Source organism: Sinocyclocheilus grahami, unplaced genomic scaffold (assembly GCF_001515645.1).
Source record: "Sinocyclocheilus grahami isolate Dianchi unplaced genomic scaffold, SAMN03320097.WGS_v1.1 scaffold282.1, whole genome shotgun sequence".
Lineage (NCBI taxonomy): Eukaryota > Metazoa > Chordata > Actinopteri > Cypriniformes > Cyprinidae > Sinocyclocheilus > Sinocyclocheilus grahami.
In genome coordinates, this window is record NW_015505461.1 from 206,619 (window position 1) to 229,366 (window position 22,748).

A 22,748-nucleotide genomic window follows, 5' to 3' on the forward strand; every position below is an offset into this window, starting at 1 on the left:
TACAAGAGACAGACAGAGCATATACGGTCTCATGGATGGGACAGACAGTTCTTTCACAAACGGCCTCCATAGCCATGACAAGATGAGCAGAGAGTTCGCAAACGGCCTCTATAGCCGTGACAGGACAGGCAGTGAGTTCACAGATGGCCTCCATAGCCGTGACAGGATGGGCAGAGAGTTCACAGACGGCCTTCACAGCCATGACAGAACAGGCAAAGAGCTCACAGACGGCCTCCATAGCCGTGACAGGACGGTTAGAGAGTTCACAAATGGCCTCCATAGCCGTGACAGGATGGGCAGAGAGTTCACAGACGGCCTTCACAGCCATGACAGAACAGGCAAAGAGCTCACAGACGGCCTCCATAGCCGTGACAGGACGGGATGTGAGTTCACAGACAGCCTCCATAGCCGTGACAGGACGGTCAAGGAGCTGAAGCGAGCACTGCCACTTCGGGAGGTTCTGCAGCATGCACCGCCACCTCTGGAGAAACTGCAGCGGGCACCGATGCTTCAGGGAACACAGCAGAGAGCACCACTACCTCAGGAGATTCTGCAGCTTCAGCTGCCAACTCTGGAGACCTAATAGTGGGCGCCGCCGCCTCTGGGAGTTCTGTGGTGGTGTATGCAGCCCAAACACACCAAATAGCGATCCCCATCAGGGGAAACACTTCAGGGGAATTAGTTCAGGAACAGAAGGGTTAGAGTGAGTGGGTTTGGGGATAATCAGCTGTGATGTGACGTGACTCTGGAAGATCAGCTGTGATGTGACGGGATGTGATTCTGGATGATCAGCTGTGACGTGATTCTGGATGATCAGCTGTGACTTGACTGGACTCGTGAAGAACAACTGTGACTTGACTTGACTCATGAAGATCAGCTGTGACTTGACTTGACTCATGAAGAACAACTGTGACTTGACTTGACTCATGAAGATCAGCTGTGACTTGACTTGACTCATGAAGATCAGCTGTGACTTGACTTGACTTATGACAATAAAATGTGACTTGACTTGGTTCATGAAGATAAGCTGTGACTTAACTGGACTCAGAAAGATCAGCTGTGACTTGACTGGACTCAGAAAGATCAGCTGTGACTTGACTTGTCTCATGACGATCAACTGTGACTTGACTGGACTCATGAAGAACAACTGTGACTTGACTTGGTTCATGAAGATAAGCTGTGATTTGACTTGCCTCATGACGATCAACTGTGACTTGACTTGGTTCATGAAGATCTACTTTCACATAACGGGGAGCTGTTGTGTCCGCCATTTTGCGATCAGGCTTATCTGTGGCCACCATTTTGTGAGCGTAATCTAGTGCGGGGGCCATTACACGAGTGAGTGTGGGGTCGCGTTCCTCCGCGATACCCACAGTGAATAGAGAGCCAACAGTCAACAAAGCAAAGTCCAAAAAACAACAACTCAGTGACGAACGTGGACCCTCGCGTCTAAGCTCAGATCCTAGAGGTTGATTAAGGCCATCACAAAAAAACTCTATCAAAAGACAGTCTGGTAGATCCGAATAGTGTGCTATGGCTAAACATTCACAAACATAGTTCTCTAGCGATCGCGGACCCTGTCTAAGGGCTAACAAAATCTTTGCCATGTCCATCCCTGGCCAATGTTCCTCTGAAAAGCTGCTGGATCCTTGTGCGGCCGAGTATTCTGTAACGGGGCTGACGAGACGAGAGGCGTGCAGATCCATGTGCAAGCTTTATTTCACAAGAGAAGTGGTCAAACACAGGCAGGGCCGAACAACAGCAAACAGGTATGGCACAGGCAAGACAAAGAATATTCCTTGGGCTAGCATGGGTCTACGATCAGCGAACAGTATCCAGAGGGCTTGACAAGAGGGGTAATCCAGTAAACACAGGCAGAAGGTCAGGAAACAGACAACAAGGCAACACGGAAAGATTAGACCAGACAAAAACTAAAAATGGGAAAAGGAATGGCTCAGTAATTTAGCTATCGCTAGAGGAGAGATAAACGCTAAACAAAACTAGAGACTAAACAGAAACACGGAGTGGCTCGGTAAAGCAGCTAACACTTGGGGAGTGCTAAACGCAGAACAAAACTCGGCAGTGAGAGCGAGGAAGTCCATGGCTTATGTAGCATGTCTGATTGGATTCAGCTGTGTGTGTGTGATCAGTGCATTCAGCTGTGTGTGTAATCAGTGCAATGGTTGATGGGAAATGCAGTCCAGGGTGATGTGTAACAGTCTTTGTGGTGTGATCAATGTAATGGGAGAGCGACCTCTGGTGGCAATCGGCCGGAAGGCCACGGACCGGATTCGTGACAACGTGCCTGTCTTGAATATGATTACACATCGCTCCAGTAGAGTTATTGTAAGCCAATTTGACATTACACAGTTTACACAAAACTTTTCAGTTTCCTTTTATTCACTTTTGAGCCCGCCACAACTGACACGAAGAAATCTCATGCGAGGTCTGAGGTAAAAATGTAATTAACGCCCAGATACACTTTTAAAAATAATGTATTTTTCAAATGTTTTATTTTAACTTGTTATTTAGCTATTTTAACTATGTTTTAAATGTAACAAATGTAATTTGATGGTAACATAAAATGATGGTAATTTGAATGATTGTCTTTTTCTGTCGTGTAATCGACTATTGTTTTCAGTATCGACTAATAGGAGCTGTACTGTTTAGTTGACTAGACCCGCACATCCCTAGTCTGTACAGTAGCATTTTCATCTATTTTTTCAGGACAAACACATATCAGATGGCCAATTTTGCCACAACCAAAGTATTTCATTATGCTTTCAGATGTTGCATAAACTGTTTAGTTAAAGTCCTCGATTTTAACATTAAAGGACAGGTTAAGCTCATCAGCATTGTTTTTCAGAATCATAGAGCTGTCTTCAAAAAACACTACATGTTTCAGCAGGGGTGATTTGCAGCTGAGAGCAATTTTCCTAATGGCAGAGACTACCTTACCAAAGGAAGACAATTCCTTAGCAATACTTGCATCATAAACAAAAGGAGGGACATTCGACAAAATAACCTTTCTGGAAGGGCTACTAAGAGGGAGCACAGGTGTAAGCACTTCTGTTTGAACAACCTCATGAGTTTTATCAATCAAATTTAAAAATACAACAATCGTGTTATTCATCTTGGACGCTTGTAACCCACCACATTGCCAAACGCTAAACTACATTCCTCTACACTGAATTTACATAAAATTTTAATCCCATGATGCAGAGTTTGACCATCACTACTTGTTACAGCTGGAGCAGCCATGCTTCCCAGCATAAAAGATGCCAGGAGCAGACTCCCAAAACTCCAGACTGCGCCTAAAACGGTCACATTTGCGAACAAAAATATAAATTTGCGAGTGAAATTTTTGCTGAGATCGCCACTGGTGACTATATAAATGTACATGTTGGGTCTTTCTTGGGATTCTGTAACAATTCAACTTTACTACATTTGATTCATTTTCTAAATACTCCACATCATTAGGCACATATCAAACCTCCAACAAATCATATTTTCCCACTTCAGGCATTAAAGACCTTTTATTATTTACATTTTTAATTTTTTTTTTCAGATTTAGACACCTTTTATTCTCAACCCCGTAACGGACAAAATGGCATTCATTTTAAAAGGATTTTACACAGAAATTGTTATAAAACAAACATCTATCTAATGCTCATGTGTCCCTGATAATTTAATGATAAAAAATGTAACATTTATCATAATTTTCACATTTTCATAGGACTGAAGTTAAAAATAGACACATTGTGTGTCTATGGTCTCTTTATTTTTGTAAAAGACTAACACATTTGAAGGAATACATTGCCTTCAATTTCATTTTTCAGTTTTGTTTCTCTCTCATATTCTCCTCTTCTTTCTGGGTCAACATATCTGCATGCCCAGCACTGTCTTCTGCTGCTAATGTGGGTGCAATGTCTGATGTAGGATGCTTGTTAAAGTTTAAGTGGACAAATATTCTATTTATAACCAAAATATTAATTGTCATGATTTTGGTAAGTATATATTTACTGAAACCATGAAAATACATTTATATTTTTTTATTAAAATTATTAATAAATTAAGTAAGTAACTCAACACTGTCACAAGTTTACAACCCCGAAACAATGAGAAATATACATATTAGTGATGGGGTTGAGCGTGACAGGGTTGTGTTTTTTGCTTGAAATGGCCACTGCTCCTCATGTAGTTTAGGAGAGCAGACCATATATGGCAGCAATAAAACAAGTGCATTCTATATATTTATGAGTTAAAATTAAATGTTAAAAAATACGTTTTCCATCTTCATTTTATGTGATGGGGTTGAGTTGTTAAGCTTGACCGTACCCTCCCGGCCTATAATACGCCTCAAGAATATGAATAAAAAGTACGAGACTACTTACCATTTTCGGCACCACTATTATATAGACCTGAATTATGTCATTTCTGGTAAATGACGCAAAATATGGGTGGAGTCTACATTATTATGGGTGCTGAATGGTTAGTGTGACGGGGTTGAGTTCAGACTGAGGGACATAACTTTAAAGTCTGTTTTTTATAAATATCATGCATTTTTTTGGAAGACATATTTCTCAAGAAAGAAACACACACAAAAAAATGTCTACATTATTGCCAAAAATTATAGACACTGCAAATTTTGTTAATAATTTTCTAAGTACAAACTCAGTGAAGTACCTCAGGGACATGACAAAATGCTTGGTGTAAGATAGAAATAAGACATTATTTTATGCAAAAAAATTATTTAAATGCAATAATTCTATTTATTCATTATAATTGGCATACTAAAGTATTGTAAAAAGCTTTTAACACTTCATTTTAAACCATCACTTTTAAAAGTCAGGGGGACTGAAATATTACAGAATCCCAGGAATGACCCTGTTATGACTTAAGTTTGCATTTAATGCCTTTTTTCCTGATTGTTTTGCGATCACATCATTTGTTACGTTGACATAATAAACTGAGATGATTCACATTAAAGTTTTAGTGGAAAAACAGTCCTCATCTCTGCCAAATGCCTGCTAAAAGCAGTTCCAGTTGGGGCAGCATGAGAGAGATTGAAAGAGACGTGCAAAATAAAAGTGCAGAAAAACTTTGTGCACAACTTGAACTTGAACATGCATTTCGTGTTCTACAAAATATATGCATAATATTGCATATTCATATTTTTACTTAACCTGTTGTCCACATGATAAGAAAGAATGCAAGGAGAATAATTGCATGTTACCAATGAAGAAAAACAGACTGGATGTGTGCAAGACATATGACAACATTTATAGGACACATTGAGGAGGAGCCCAAACTACTCTCAAGGGCCAAATGATGCTGACATAATTATGGTCCATAATATTGGCACAGATTCTGTGTAATAAACAATTATTTGTGATTGTATATTGTTCTGAAGTTGGAAAAGACGTTTAGTTCCCACTTTAAATTTGGGAGACACACTCATGGTCTTCGCGGTCAAAAGTGACCGGACACCTGAAATGTAACTTTTTTTTTCTTCAGTAAAATCAATCTAATATATTTTTGTTCAATCATATTTTTTCTTTTTTACTTTTGTATTTTGAGAGAATTTCATGGTACTAATGAATATTTATGCAATAATTATGATACATTTTTCCCATTGAAAATAGTACAACAATTTTTATCTAATTTTTTTTAAATTATTTTTCAATTACTGCAGTATTTCAGATTAAAATAGAGACTAGGCCATTCAAATTGATGATTTTGATTGTTGATTTTGCACTCTAGATGTTTTAGAGTTTCACCCCTTCATTGCTGTGCAATTTTTCTGCATTGTGGGGGATTTGTAGATTGTACACATAAAAATTCTGTATTTTCGATTTTTTTTCCCCATTCATTTCCTATGGTCGGTCATTTTTGACCGAAGATCATGAGTGTGACCATTTTTTTTATGACCCCTTAGCTTTTTGAATCATGCCCTCAATTTTTTTTTGTGTTCACATACCAAGTGCCATAAAAGACACCAAGTTTCATACCATTCTGGTGAAGCTACGATTTAAAAAAATTCTAAATGTAAAATTCTCCAGTCAGAAATGACTGAAGACCGCACAAGGGTTAAGTGAAGCTTAGTTCCCAGGACATCTACAAGATGGATTAAAATGCTGATGCTGTAAAAGGAGGGGATACATAAACACATGACAGTTTGACTGAAATGTTAAGTGTTAAAAAACAAAAATTATTCTGTGGCACTTAAAAAAATAATTTGCCGCCTAATTTTGACACTGCAAATTTTGTTAATAATTTTCTAAGTACAAACTCAGTGAAGTACCTCAGGGACATGACAAAATGCTTGGTGTAAGATAGAAATAAGACATTATTTTATGCAAAAAAATTATTTAAATGCAATAATTCTATTTATTCATTATAATTGGCATACTAAAGTATTGTAAAAAGCTTTTAACACTTCATTTTAAACCATCACTTTTAAAAGTCAGGGGGACTGAAATATTACAGAATCCCAGGAATGACCCTGTTATGACTTAAGTTTGCATTTAATGCCTTTTTTCCTGATTGTTTTGCGATCACATCATTTGTTACGTTGACATAATAAACTGAGATGATTCACATTAAAGTTTTAGTGGAAAAACAGTCCTCATCTCTGCCAAATGCCTGCTAAAAGCAGTTCCAGTTGGGGCAGCATGAGAGAGATTGAAAGAGACGTGCAAAATAAAAGTGCAGAAAAACTTTGTGCACAACTTGAACTTGAACATGCATTTCGTGTTCTACAAAATATATGCATAATATTGCATATTCATATTTTTACTTAACCTGTTGTCCACATGATAAGAAAGAATGCAAGGAGAATAATTGCATGTTACCAATGAAGAAAAACAGACTGGATGTGTGCAAGACATATGACAACATTTATAGGACGAGGAGCCCAGGAGCCCAAACTACTCTCAAGGGCCAAATGATGCTGACATAATTATGGTCCATAATATTGGCACAGATTTAAACAATTAAACAATTATTTGTGATTGTATATTGTTCTGAAGTTGGAAAAGACGTTTAGTTCCCACTTTAAATTTGGGAGACACACTCATGGTCTTCGCGGTCAAAAGTGACCGGACACCTGAAATGTAACTTTTTTTTTCTTCAGTAAAATCAATCTAATATATTTTTGTTCAATCATATTTTTTCTTTTTTACTTTTGTATTTTGAGAGAATTTCATGGTACTAATGAATATTTATGCAATAATTATGATACATTTTTCCCATTGAAAATAGTACAACAATTTTTATCTAATTTTTTTTAAATTATTTTTCAATTACTGCAGTATTTCAGATTAAAATAGAGACTAGGCCATTCAAATTGATGATTTTGATTGTTGATTTTGCACTCTAGATGTTTTAGAGTTTCACCCCTTCATTGCTGTGCAATTTTTCTGCATTGTGGGGGATTTGTAGATTGTACACATAAAAATTCTGTATTTTCGATTTTTTTTCCCCATTCATTTCCTATGGTCGGTCATTTTTGACCGAAGATCATGAGTGTGACCATTTTTTTTATGACCCCTTAGCTTTTTGAATCATGCCCTCAATTTTTTTTTGTGTTCACATACCAAGTGCCATAAAAGACACCAAGTTTCATACCATTCTGGTGAAGCTACGATTTAAAAAAATTCTAAATGTAAAATTCTCCAGTCAGAAATGACTGAAGACCGCACAAGGGTTAAGTGAAGCTTAGTTCCCAGGACATCTACAAGATGGATTAAAATGCTGATGCTGTAAAAGGAGGGGATACATAAACACATGACAGTTTGACTGAAATGTTAAGTGTTAAAAAACAAAAATTATTCTGTGGCACTTAAAAAAATAATTTGCCGCCTAATTTTGTTTCTTATAGGAGCCAATGGCCCCCCTTAAGTGATTTTTTTTTGTCTGGAGCCCTGAAAGAGCAAATAATTAATTAATAATTATATACAAATCAGAGAAAAAAATCATCTGCTAAACGAGTAAATGCCCATGTTTAATGTGATTATGTGTAATGTGACACCAGGGAGGTACTCCAAAAAGCAGGTTGTGTGACATACATACAAGTATGTTTGAGGATAATCGAGCGGATAATCTCAGCTTTCGGTTCCAAAATCGGAGGTTACTTTCAGGGTAAGTAAGTAATCATAGTAACTTGTTTTCTGAAGATAACATGTTCCAGGGTTAGTTCACTTCAGCGCACGTGTGATCTACTGACGAGCCTTCAGTGGGCTTGACAGATAGCGCACAACATTATATAATATTACAATATGTAATATAGCCTATATATATATATATATATTTGTATGATATGTTAATGATGAAGCGCTAATATAAGTAATAAATAAGGTAATATATTATCTCTGAATAAAGGAAAGCATTTTGAATTATCTGTCAATGTTTCGAAAATTTCACATTCTGTAAAATAAATAAATAAACAAAGACTCAGAGATTGAGTAAATACATTTTCATTTCAAGTATATTTTTTACGTTTTTACGTTTATACGTTTTACTTTTAATGATAAGAACCCTGGTGTACCTGGTGCTAGAAAAGGCACAAAACTGGATTCCTGACAGTGGTGAAGAGGCACAATTAGTCTGAGTACTGCTATTATGCCACTCCTCATGGCCACATACTTCTGTTATGAGTGTGGATGTGCTCACAGTTAGTAGTTCTTTTATACAGAGCATCAAACCATCATCCACTTTTCAGCACCTTATTAAGCCCAGTTCTCAAACACATACTGCCAACACCTTTGTTTCTAGCAGTCCTGCCTCTTAAACAGGATGTGGCTATGATGATCACCTGCTATGAGCTCTGGACTAAAGCCCTAAGATAAATGGGCTGCCTTCCTGCCACTGATGCGCCTGCCAAAGCCACAAAGCTGGATCCAATCCCTGAGCCATACACAATACATAGTAAGGTGCTTGAATGAAAAACACCAAAAATGATGCAAAACCACTTTTGAAAGCCAAAGAACCTTTTGTTTATTGTATCATCATTTAGGCTTTGTGGATCTCTGTGGTCTTGTGATACTCCAAGCTCTCTCTCTGTGGTACTACAGGAATGAGTGTGTCGTGGTTTATAATGGATTCCTCTATTATCAAGGTCAGTCAAGCTGTGGTTTGGCAAAATGGCTGCTAGTCTCGAGTCCCAGACAGGGAGGGATAGTTTTAGAATGATAATATTGTTTATTGTATCATTACAGAAAGTAAGAATATATACAGGTGCATCTCAATAAATTAGAATGTCATGGAAAAGTTCATTTATTTCAGTAATTTATTTTCAATAAATTCAGTGCACACAGACTGAAGATATATATATATATATATATATATAAATAAATGTACAAATATAAATATTAAATATATTTTATATTTAAAAAACAAAACGTAATAAGAAATATATTGTATCTTCCTATATTTATCTTATGCAAAATATAAAAAAATAATATTCAATTTATTCATTATTATTATTGTTTTTATTCTTATTCTTATCATAAAAATAATAATTATGGCTGTAATTTTCAAGTTATTTTTATTTTATTTTGTATCTTTGTTTTCGATTTAATTTGTCAAAAGCACAAGTGCTGCTCCATACAGCAGTAAATTTTAATTATGGTCACTCTGGGCTTTTATGATTAAGCAACATCGACTGAATCAAAGCAAACTAAAGAGAAAATTTTAACTATTTTTAAGTCTCTGGCTTTTAAGATGTTTCAAGGGAAACAGACCCGCACATGTCGTTTTCTAATGTTTCAGAAGAGATCTTGACAATGTCTCAAAACATGCTCAGATTGACCAAGATACCAAAGTCTGTTCAAAGATCTTAAAATGATCTTAAAACATTTCTCAAATTATTTCAAGAGGAAATTATCTGAGCTATTCTTTCCACTCAGAATTCTTGAACTATGAAACAGCAACCTCTGAGGCTGTTTCACAAACAATTGTTCATTTAGCAATCGTTTTTGTTTTGCAATCAGCTAGTTTTCTGGTCAGGCAGAGTATTGTGAAATTAGGAATCAAAGCGTGAGAAACTGTCTTACCTCGTAGTGTGTGCTTATTGGGCCATTGAAACCATGGTAATAGCAGCAAGTAAAGAAGGTAGACTAAAGAGAGAGCGTTGTAGCGAAAGATGCAGGCTGTGGAGAATAAGAGAGACAAACAATCAGTATGTACAAGCATATTAGACAGTCAAAATTGCATTATATAAAGTAATGTAAGCATATAACATTGTATAGTTGTACAACCACTTACTGCTGGAAAATCCATCTAAAACTAGCTTCTGATGGTTTTACAGGAGTATTACATTGCTGACATTTTTAATGATTAAGCAAGTCATTTACATTCATTAGCTGGTCCAGATTGTCACGGTAGAATTTGAGCACACAAATTTTTTGGGACCCCTCAAAGGATGTGATATGGCATGACACTCTGTGGCATCTTTTATTATAAATTCAATATTTAACACATAACAAATAATCAAAGAATGTAAAAATATGCAATGTACTCCACTTTTCTGCAACACTGCAAAGTTTTTAGCTTTAAGGTTTATGCTCTTTTAATTCAGGTTAGAGGTCACACCATGGCATAGCAATCTTTTATTGGTCACACAACTTAATGTAATACAAATTCATAGTTCACACACAGTTCACTAAACTTAAACTTTGGAAAACTGCAAAATGCAAAAAAAAAATTAATAAATAAAAAAGTAAATGGAACGAAAAGTCTAGTGTGACGCCTCTTTAGGCTGGTTTAAGCTGTGTGTTTTCTTTAGTATGTTTATCAGCTGGACTACTATGCAGTGGGGCTGAAGTTAACCTGTTAAAGGGATAGTTCAGCCAAAAATGAAAATTCTGTCATCATTTGTGCTTTCACTCCTGGCTGTTGTTTCGGAACCTGGCACGTTTCACCCCTTAGCTCGGTCCATTTGGGCATATGTGAACATGGCAATCGCGCTCGGATCCGTGTCAAAATAATCGGTTGGCTCGATTGAAAACGAACTCTGGAGCGGTTTGGTTGTAGTGAGAAAGCAATCCGATCTAACGGACCAACGAACCAGGCTATATCACAATGTATAATGGGTAATTACGTAAGTTCCGTGAAAAGCATTAGCTTTGTTGTTTTGCTAATACTTCAAAATGAACCTGTGAATGTCTGTGGGTGAGCACGTCTTCGCCATTCAAAATCAAAGCGCACTTTTTCATTTTATAATGCCGTCTTATTGCTCTTCTTCCTAGTATGTGCATTTTAAAAATGTTTTCCTGATGAATCCTGGACTCCTGCTCAAAGTGATAAATTAATATAACGACATAAAAAAACAACAACAAAAAAAACAACAATAAGCCTGCGAAGCTGTTGTCGTTTCATCCTGACAGATGACAGCTGTGACAGCTAAGTGGAATCCTGGAAAATAAACCATTGAACTTTGACCAATGATTTCGGAACAAAGCAATCGATCTACAGGTGTGAAAGCACCCTTAGTCACCCTTGGAACCTTGTTCCAAACCTGTATTAGTTTCTTTCTTCTGTTGAAAACAAAATAAGGTATTTTGAACCAATATACCTTGTATATTGGCATAGTAGTATAGCAGCTGCCAACTGTTTGGAACAACCTGAAGCTGAGTAAATGATGACAGAATTTTCATTTTAGGGTGAACTATGACTTTAAAGGGGTCCTATTATGCTCTTTTAAAAAGTCTTGATTTTGTTTTGGGGGTGTACTAGAACAGGTTCTCATACTAGATTGTTCGAAAAACACATTTTTCACATATTTTACATTATTATAGCACCTCTCTCCCCAGTCTGGCATGAACGGCTCGAATAATTCCTGTATCAAATGAAGGGACGCCTTCTGTAATATGAAATGTGCTGTGATTGGTTAGCTGGGCCAGGGTGTGTTGTGATTGGTTAGCTGGGCCAGTGTGTGTTGTGATTGGCAGCACTCGGTGCCTGGTCGGGAAATGTCATGCCCCTTACCATAGCCACCTGCGAGCTTCAGTGTAAATATTGCGTCAAAATCAAATCAATTTGAGCGCGATTTAAACCCAGATAATTGTAACCACTCTAAGTTTGTCTACCTTGGGAAAGCTAGTGCGTCTCCGACATAGTGATAACAATCGTTGACTTCTCTAGTGCAGCTCAACCAGGTCTCGTCCCATTCGTCGATATTTGTGATATCACAAATCCCGGAAAATATGCGTTGTCCAAACGAGTCGTTCGCTGTAGCTTTTGGAAAAGTGATTTCTGTTAAATAAAATATCTCCTTTTGAAGTGGACTTTGTAAACTTTGTAACTTTGGAGATCTTTTTTATGCTCAAACAGCAACATTACAGACTAACTAAAGTTGAAAAAGTGAAAAAGCATAATAGGACCCCTTTAAGATCTTAGTCAGCCCGGTTACCGCTGGTGGACCACCTTGGCTAAACTTAAGAGGATCCATGGTCTAACTAGCAACAAACTAACTTGACCACCTTAAGCTTGAAAAGCTTGAAACTTTTTTTATTCAAATTTGAATGGCCGAGGACAGCAAACTGCTAAGAAAACCAGCTGTCCAAGACAAAAGACAGAGGAGACGAGGTCACCAGGTCACCATGTAGTGACAAACTGACAGATTAACATCTTACACTTTCTGTTGGTTTTTACTGAATTAGTCTGCCAATTTTTAAATTTTTCTGAAGTTGTTTGACTATTCCCAAAGTCACTGCAAAAGGTGCTACCTTTTGTTCGGTCTCAGCTGGATGGCGTGTAGATGTACCCACGGTACTCAAGTCTTTGATAATGCTAATGATGCACTTTTGAACCTTTGCGTTTGCTCTAATCAAGCTGAGAGGTCCATGTGCAAATCATTATGGGACTAGTTTCCAACCCTTTGAGGGTTTGCCAAGGCATTCAGGAGTTCCCTGCCTCCTGCTGCGAAAGGATACCTTTCCATGACTCGCATTTTCCATGCTATCCCAACAACACCTCAGATTCTCCAAAACATGTTTACTGTTCCTCAGTCTCTGATTCACACACATAACTGAAGGCTTTGCTTGAGAAGTCTGTCCCTGGCTGGTAGCCATAAAGTTTCACAGGCCTGAAGGCTACGACGCTGTAACTACCATTATGACACAGGAACAAAGACTTACAGTGTTCAGTATTCAGGGGCAGCTCACACTGCCTCATGACTTCACCAGAAAAACAGTCTATTAATTCAGGGAAACTATGATGGAAATCCTAGAGGTGAACATGCAATGCTGGTTTCTTTGATAGCCCTTTGTGATATCAGAGTGTTCATAAATGGGACAGATTTTGGGTAGGATCTAGTTTTGATTAAAGTTCACAGGAATGAGAAGCTGCAGAGAGACAGTTATGTGATCAAAGCATAATGGAGTCACCTGAGGCTCATCTGTGTTTTCACTGAACCAGCAGCAACTGTGATCTAACAGAAACACAGCAGGGACTGGTAAAACACTAATAATAAGCAAGCACTAGCGGCTTACAGATTTTTTTTCCAGCTTCTCTGGTTTCACTAACCGCACATTGCAACAGAAGTGTGTCGATAGAAAGATAGCACTTCCTATTAGGAATCAGTTATTATGACTTCCAAAGTAAATGTATTTACTTTCGAGATTAACTGAATATGTTTAACACTGTGAAATGCATTTAGTGTACTGAAGGTACAGTAATGCATTTAGGTGATTTTCAAATGCACATTTGCAAATTTACAAATGCACAAGACTTATGCTTATAGTTTCTTTTTTAGGTTGAACATTTTTTTTTTAATTTTGAATTTTGAATAAATTGTTTCAGTGGTCATACAGTGTTAAATGTTGTTGTAAAAAAAAAAACATAGCTTCTCATTTTTAATATGAGGTCAGGAAAATTGCAAGCACAATAATTATAATACAATTTGTAAAAATGTTTAAAATAGTTCCAGATGTTATACCATTTCAAATGTATTATTAAGCTGTTTTGACAGTTTCCAACTGTTAAGGCTCACATATGCTACAAAGTAGTATAACTTTTAACTTATTTCATGCTTATTAATGCTAACAATATCTTTCAGTTATGTTGAGATGTCACAACACAGGAATTTACAAACGAACACAGAAGTAGTTTCACATTAACATTCTAATTTGAATTAATAGAATGCATTTTTTCCCCAAAAAGGCTTGAAAACAATGCATTTACATTTGTACCTTTTTAAATTTTTGTGACAATATGTACTTTCATGATTATTATTTTTTTTGCCCTGATTAAATACATTTGTATTGCATTTCTACTGGTACTGTTCATTATACATTTCTGTATTTCAAATCTGTATTATGGTGAAATCCCATCCAGAGTTTTCTACTGCTTTCTTTTCTTTTGCATATTACATGTGCAATCTCTCTCTTTCTCTCTCTCTCTGTTTGTTTTTGGCTGCCACTACTTTCACCCGTTCACAGACTTTTCCATTGCTTACTCTAATCTCAGATACACATTCATCCAGCTGTCACTAAATGAAATACTTACATTTTCCACCTATTTAAATAAATTAAAGATGACAAGTGCAGACAAGCAGAGTTTCAAAAACAGAAATAAACAAAAACGCAAACACTAATTTGAGAGTGTTTGCATCCACATGAGAGGGTTCCAGTAAATGTCTACGGGTCCACAAAATTATTATAAAACATTAGCCCCTGGTTTCAGAGACAAGGCTTAAGCCTAATACCAGACTAAAATGTTTCAACTGAAAGAAACTTGCACTGATTGGTCTTAAAATATGTCAGTGCCCTTGTTTTCACTCAAGATGCACACCAGTAATGATTTTTCCCCCCCTAAGGTAAGTTTATAAAAATTGCTTAAATGTCCTAATTGAACCACGGCCTAATCCTGGCTCAGTCTGAGCCCTGTCTGTGAAACCAGGCCTAAAAAAATCAAGATTTACAATATGTGAATTGACATCTCGTTAACACATTTTTAATTTGTCCCATCAACAATAGAAGTTATTTTTACGTACAATTATTAAAACATCTGAAATCTGTTTAAAAACACACACACACGAGGGGCCTTTGAACATTGTCTTGGATACACAAGACACAAAACTCCATTTAGTCTCCTGAGTTATGAAAGAGAGAGCAACGTCTGAGCAATAAAATTTTCCTCTAAGAAGGTATACTCATATGAGAGGGCCGGGCTGCACTGGGACGCATGTGTTTACAGTTACACCTCTGAGTGTCTCTGCCGTCCTGCACTGAACTGCTTCATGACACTGGATGGCTGCAGGAAATTATGGTAATTTGGGACCTGGAAAAACCAACAGCCACGCCACAGGACTGGGATCACGACATACCTGCTTTACAAAACACGCATACCACAGTTAAAAAAAGCCTCTAGACATTAGGGCAAACATACTGCTCTAGTGAGGCCCAGTGCACTCAACAACCATCTAACCCATAAACCTTCAGTTTATTATGAAGCTGCTAATTTTGCTTAAAGTGGAGCTTTTTAATTTGTTCTGCATATCTGCAGTTCAGCCATCATCCTAAAAAGACGTATTCCAGCTATACCTTCACAAGCCACACATTCGTTGCTCTTCCAATTTGAACTGTTGCCTCAAAATCGGTGCCCCGATATGTTGCCAGAGGTGTTTTACCAACCACTACAATTTATATTTGTGCCACAGGCTATCTGTCTATGTAATAGATAAAAAAAATTATTTTATAAAAATGTCTGTTTGTCAGTGATGAACCATGCCTGGAAAGAAAAAAAATAATAAATGCTTTTGTATTCTGAAACTTTTTTAAACTCCCATATTCCATATATTTGGTGGGGAAAAGGACACCACATGCAATTTTTTTGTCTTTGGTTTCTAGGGCCCTATGAAATATTTTTTACCCTACCAAATTCAGTTTTATTTTGGTTTTAATTGTTTAATAACATTTTAATAGCCAAAAAGGTTGTCTAAGCAATTGAATTCATAAAACTTTATAATTATAATTTTAACAATAATATTGCCCTATGAAATAAATTACCCATTTATTTATTTATTTATGAATGAATGAAATTCTGTGGTGTCTGTTTAAATTTAAATTTTTGGGGGGATTCTCTGTTTTATGATTCAATATACATTTTTAAATTATCAAAAATGGTGGTTATCAAATGAATGCATAAACTTTAACAATTTAAGAAATTAGAAGAGATTACAGTGACTTACAATTGAAATTAAAACACGGGTGAAATTTTTTTTGTAACTCCTTAAAAATAATGTTTAAAAAAAATTTAATATCATTATTGTTACTATTACTTTGAAATGCGTGTGAAGTGAACTCTTTGTCCTCATATAGTGAGATGACAGATGCTGGAAAACTTCAGACTTCATATTTAAAAGCATTCTTTTTGTGGTTTAATATTCACAGACACTAGTCCACATCAGATTCGATTAGGTATAAAGTCCTACTTTTGATTTATTCATCCACATTTTGCCAAATTCCCTGACATTCCGTGTAATTTCCATCCATAACTGAATTCCATGATTCGGTTCACATTTTCCACATCACAGAAATTATAAGGCTCGTTTTATTTCATGATTTAAAATTGCTTCTCATTTTAACTGCACATTGGAAACGAGTAACAAAAAAATAAAAATATATAGGAGAAGTAACAAAACAACTAAAGGTATGCATGCATTTCCTTCCCCTAACTTTCCAAACAAGGATATTCAGTGCTCCATAACAATGACCTGATAAAACATGTGAGACATTGTTATCCACTCATGGCTGAGCACATGGCCAGAACTGAAGACAAAATTAAGTCTCCTGAGCCCCTGAGTCATATTTCAGTCTGCACTGTTGACAGTATACAGGAACATGAATTACTTATCTCTTTCACAGACAATCTTCAGTACTGTCTGATGTCTTCCAATTCCTTCAGAGTGTCTATGGACCAGATCCTCTCAATGTCACCTACTTGGTACCATGTAGTAAGATCCTATTCTGACCCTTACAGTTTTGCTGCCATGTTTCTGAGAAACACCCTCTCTGCATGCAGTGTCTCTGGATCCACTCACACACTTGGCTGTTGTGCCAAATATAGTTTCTTACTGCACCATTCTTCAATAACAGCCTTTTTTTGAAAACCTACATTACATTATGATAAATTCACAGAACAACCTGCACTGAAATAGAACAAACAAACTGTTAAGATTAGACTGAAATTAATATAGACCTTGATAAAAAATAAACTTCAGTTGCCTGTCTGTAACACTGGGATTATTCTGAAGGAGAGCGTAGGTGCTACACACAATAGTTTTGACAAATGCTACAATATTTCACTCTTAGTATTTCGGTGCTTCCTCCTTGTACTTTGTCATGACTAGGCAGTCCAAGTTTCTGATCATCTAATACTTTTAATATCTTTGACATGAAACATGGATGGTCACGTGGTGCATTAATCTGCTTCACTTCACAATGTTGCAGAAGTTCCTGTTTTTCTAGCCCAGAATCACCTTTCCTTTGATGAAAACACTGAACGTTTCCATATCCAAAACCAGAACTGGCACGCTTACTATAGTGGCAACAAGAAGGCATAATTTCAGCAACAAGTTAGTAGGTGTGACTTCCTCTTAGAGTTAGTTGTTATGAGTTGCTTAAACATAATATGTCTTCGATTAACAGCTGGGAAACATATCGGAAACATAACTTTTGTTATCATGACAATCTCAGCAAATTATATTTTTCCATGTACCACAAAGCCACAATTAACCTTTGTGGAAGCGATGCTATTCGATAAACTGAGAAAGAGTGTGTCACAGTGGTTTGAGGTTTAAGCACAGCTGTTTTCATAACTGTCCAGTCCTGGTGAATCCAAACAGATCTGCTTCAGCTGGGAATTAACCTAGAGTCCAATCACAGTCCTTTCCACCACAGATGAATCAAATGCGCATAAGCTTATGTCTAATATCAACATTAAACTATTAAACACCATGTTTTTCCATTCATCACACTATTAGAGTTTGCATCACCATCAAGAGGAAGTCATGTTCACGCATGAATGATTCATTAAAGAGTAAAATAGTTGCTAGGCAACATGTGTAAAGGCAAAATAGCATCAGATACGCTAATGCATGCAGTGTATGAAAAGGTCAAAAACTTTTTTATTTATTTATTTCCTTAACACAAAGCTGTCTGAGCAGATCAGCCTGACACTACCTGCCAAATTCATATAAACACAGCACACATGTGCTTCCTGCCCTTATAACACCATTAGAAGCTGTTACAAACAATGGGGGCCCTTTAGCCCACAAAATGGAAAAAAGGAACAAGGAAAAATAGAGGACACAAAGTCAACCATAAGATGCTCTGAATATAAAAAGTTTAAAAACATGTAGATATGGGCGGTTCTTTACAGTAACTAGAGCTGCCACAGCTGGATGTACTACTGACCTCACTCTACCGGTATGTGTGTGCATTCATCTGTGAGAGAGAAAGGAATACATGTATGTACACATCTTAATAATATGTAAATTATGTATTTACAAATATAATTTATTATTAATGAATATCATTACGTTTTGGGGGCTGTGACACATTTTACAACCTGAAGGTTAAAAAAAAATAAAAGTAAATAATAAAAAGAAGAAGAAAAAGAATAACCACAACATTTTAGGAGACTGATCTTACATAGTTATGATGGCCTGCAGAGTTTCTCTATGATTGATTGATGCATAAAGAATGATTTATGATATCAGAGCTTTTCACCCTGACATTTTTGACTTTTTGAATAGATTTGTACATTACAGCTTACTGAAATGTATTATGTCTCATGTAATCTCTAAACCGTTGTGATTCAATAGCGGAAAGACATAAAAAAAAAAAAAACCTTTTAAACAATATCATGCTATATTTACCTCAGGAATTCAATGTACCTCAACCTATTCAAATATACATAGCTTGTTAATTACCTAATTACCTAATTACCTAGAAAAAAAATCTAATTCTGGAGAGGAGAAATATATGCACTATATTACATATTCATTATATTTTTACTTAAAATGTTAGTGATGTCTTCATTATTTAATGTTAGAATACTAAAGAAACTGTCAGGAAAACAATTTAAAAACTTTGTGCAATTTAAATGTTTGCATAAAACTTTTTAAACTATTTTTTTATTCAAGCATTGTTGTTTAAATAAATGTAATGAATTGACTGATTTTAAATAAGTTATTTTCGGTTTCAGTTTTCAGCTAAATGAAAACTTTATTTCGGTTTCAGTGCTTCGGTGAAAAATTCATTTTGATGCATCTCTTCATACAGGGTTTAATAGTGTTATGCTTGTATATCATAGCCTACTAGAGGAAACTCCAGCCATCACTGGCAATATATGTTGTATTTGCCACATCAGACTCACAGTCACAATTTCTCTCATGTAGTTGGCAGTATGCCACCTCTGTTTACCTGAGCAGAGACCAGATTCACCACATTCCTACAACAGGTCAAAAATGTCCCTCTCAACCGGAGATGGGCACTCGAGTTAATGACTCAGACTCAAGTTGCACTCAAATCACATTTTAATAGACTTCAGACTTAACTCCAGACTCGACCTGAAATGACTTCAGACTTGCCTCAACTCAACAAGGACTCATGAATATTTTAAACACAACTCGAGTCTTTTATCCTTAACTACTGATATCATAAAGAAAGAACTTGGAATGCTTTTATTATATCTGCATCACGTATTTCCTTGTTGATGTAGATGGGACTCTTATCATGGTATTTGATGACGTATGTCCGTGTATTGTCAGAAGGGTATGAAACACGGCGGAAGCCACTGTGTATATGTTCTCACATTTGGTTATATTAGTGTGTCAGAATCAGGAACTTCAAGAAGATCGGCTAGATGCAAAGAATGTGGGAAAACAATTAAAGATATACCAGAACAACAGCATCTCATTTTAGAATGTATCAAATCTTAGAACACATCCACAAAGGTTGGTAACATTAAATCACATATGCTGTGGTGTGTCCTGTTAAAAACATGAACGAAAAATCTAGCCTTAAACCTAGCACGATGTTTCATGAATCTTTTCATAATATACGCAGATATGGCTTTTCTCTCTCTTGATGTATATGTGTATGTGTGTGTGTGTGTGTTCAGGTTTGACTAATCATAATGCAAAAACTGAAAAAGCTTTGAAAAGCTTCAAATAAATATTTGAATAATCTCTAAACATTTATTCAGATCCAACACCTAATAAAAGTAATTATGTCTAATTACTATTTAACATTTTATTTGGTGCGATTAATTATGGAAAAAATAATGGGTTTATATATGATAGAATATATAATGTAGTTTAGCAATATCACACAAGAGTGCCGTTTTTCCCCGAATATCTGCACTATTGTAAATGTGATATTGATTTTATACAATAGTTCAATAAACAAGAAGTTAATATTATGTGAAATTTTAGACACAATACCTATTGTATTGCCTGTTTTGCTTAATTTCGCAAATGAAAATAGCTCAAACCAAGTCACAGCAGAACTGTTATGCGTCTCTTAGAAACACAGCAGTGTTTAATTCCTGAATGAATCTACGATACGTTTTTGAACTAATCGGGTCAATGACATATGTCATATTGATACATAAAGACAGTTACTTGCTTCGTTTCCGAATTAATCATCCATTTGAAGGAGTCGGTTAAATCAATGACTGAATGACTCACTCAATCAAGATGGTGACTTGCCGCCACCTACTAGAGGTTTTAGTTTCACATTTTGAGTATCATTTAATTAAAAAAAAAATCTTATTTCAATATTCTTTTTTTTTTTAAAACATTAATGCCCATCTATTATCATCATTTATGCTATGTTGACTCAAAATATGTCTTTCTAAAGCTACTTTTTGTAGTGTCTATTCACTGCTTTACTTATCTAACACAGTGTTTAAAATTGATGTGTGATTAATTTGTGATTAATTAGATCAAGAATTAGATTAATTAGTGTTACAGATTATTTTAAATATAAACAGGCCTCCTCAAATTAATAATTTTACATGTATTTATGTATTCTTGTATCTTGGATAGACTATGTATACAGGTAGAGGAAGGTAAGTTGAGCTACATTAGAATCCTAGTATTATCTCTGGAATATATTTGTCCTTAAAATACAACCTGGTAAATAGGATTTTTAAGGATAAGAATTTATTTGCAACAATTGATGAAATGACTCCAGACTTGACTCTGACTTCAGCTTAAAGACTTGAGACTAGGGCTGGGTATAGAGTTAGATACTTTTTAGGCACCGACCGAAATGCCTCGATACCATCGAGTATTGAAAAACGTCTCGTCGTTCGATACCAAATTTCGATACCTAAGGGGTTAATCTCATCAGCATCAGTGAGCCAATAAGCCTGCAGCACTAGCCGATGTGTTAGACTAGAAGAGGTGCGGCGCAGATCGACCAGTGTTGTGACATCCGTGAGAGCGATTCGAAAGCGCACAGAGCAGTCTGCTCTCTTTAGTTCTCATGGTACTGTAATACACCGATCGGTCTGCACAGTCAGTACGCGTCAAGTCGAACACACCTACTAGTTTACACCGGTTACACTCAGAGATGTCGCGCATACGTGAGGCTGTAGTGCGAATGCGTCCCAGCCCCCTTAGATGTAAGGCTACATTTACACTGGTGCATTTATGTTTTAAAATGAAAACGATCCTCGTCATACTGGCATTTCCACTGTGTTTCAAGCCGGCTTTCCACTATCTCCGATAAACGACAAGCGACAGACCGGTCATTCAGTCATTCATTTCCAATGGAGAGTCATGATTCTGTCTGAGCTATGTGTTTTAAAAACGAACACGCACTAGTGTAAATGTAGCCTAACAGATGTGTAAACTGAAGACTATTTGAGCTTTATTAAACTATTTGCACTGATTTATTGTGTTGGTTACATTTTGTTCCTTTGTGCAGTGGCTCAGGAGATGAGTCTTTGAGTTTGTATAAACATCAACAAGCTGAAAAATAAAACCTTTTTTTTTTTTTTTTTTAGATAATGTAATCTTGTTAAAATTGATTTCATAAAATTGGTATTGGAAAAAAGTATCGTTCAGGAACCGGTATCGAAGTCAAGGTATCGGTATCGATATCGAACATTTTTGAACGATACCCAGCCCTACTCGAGACTTGAAATCCGACTCCAGCTTAAAGACTTGAGACTTGACTCAGACTTCAGATGAAAGACTTGTGGACATGTCTGCTCTCAACATTCACCTCATGCACCTCATGTTGACATGCAATAAACCTGAATGAATCCAATCTGATTTCAGATTCTTAAAGTTTCGTTTATATGAACCCTAAACATTGCAATCCAATTCACATATTCATTTACATGTGCATTATATGTATTCCAAACAAAACTTCAGCACGTGCATAGTGCCCGGTTGCCACGGTGCACTGTGTATGCATGTCATCGGAGCTACCGTGAGTATAATTGTCATGTTTGCCTTGTTTACATACCCAAGAAGAAAGCCGACATTTAATCCGAACACATTTTTTTGCAAATGTTTAGTACATATTAAGTCTCATTCACTGACCAGTTCATAAACATACATATTACAGCACTGCACATGTGCACAAAGTATTTTTGAATCCAACAGTGATATCTGATTGATCGGATTATTTCAGGTCAACAACACGACCCCTTCCAATCTGATCGAAATTACCTTTGGATCGATTTCGATCAGATTGACTGAAGTATTTGCATGAAGGCTTCTT

At 36.3% G+C, this 22,748-nt stretch overlaps 1 protein-coding gene and 1 long non-coding RNA gene across 2 annotated transcripts in view; both read right to left on the minus strand.

Moving 5' to 3' along the window:
• Positions 1-22,748, minus strand: part of LOC107600353 (piezo-type mechanosensitive ion channel component 1-like) — a 139,389-nt gene that overhangs the window by 93,146 nt on the left and 23,495 nt on the right. Inside the window, exon 2 of the mRNA XM_016292229.1 lies at positions 10,056-10,151. Within this exon, the coding sequence (XP_016147715.1) occupies positions 10,056-10,151 (96 nt within the window). The remainder of the gene's footprint in view (positions 1-10,055; positions 10,152-22,748) is intronic.
• On the minus strand, positions 16,813-20,716 carry LOC107600339 (uncharacterized). The gene is made up of 3 exons (XR_001610803.1): positions 20,627-20,716; positions 19,455-19,458; positions 16,813-16,823 (listed from the first exon to the last, which is right to left on the minus strand). It is a non-coding gene; the product is annotated as an uncharacterized lncRNA (long non-coding RNA).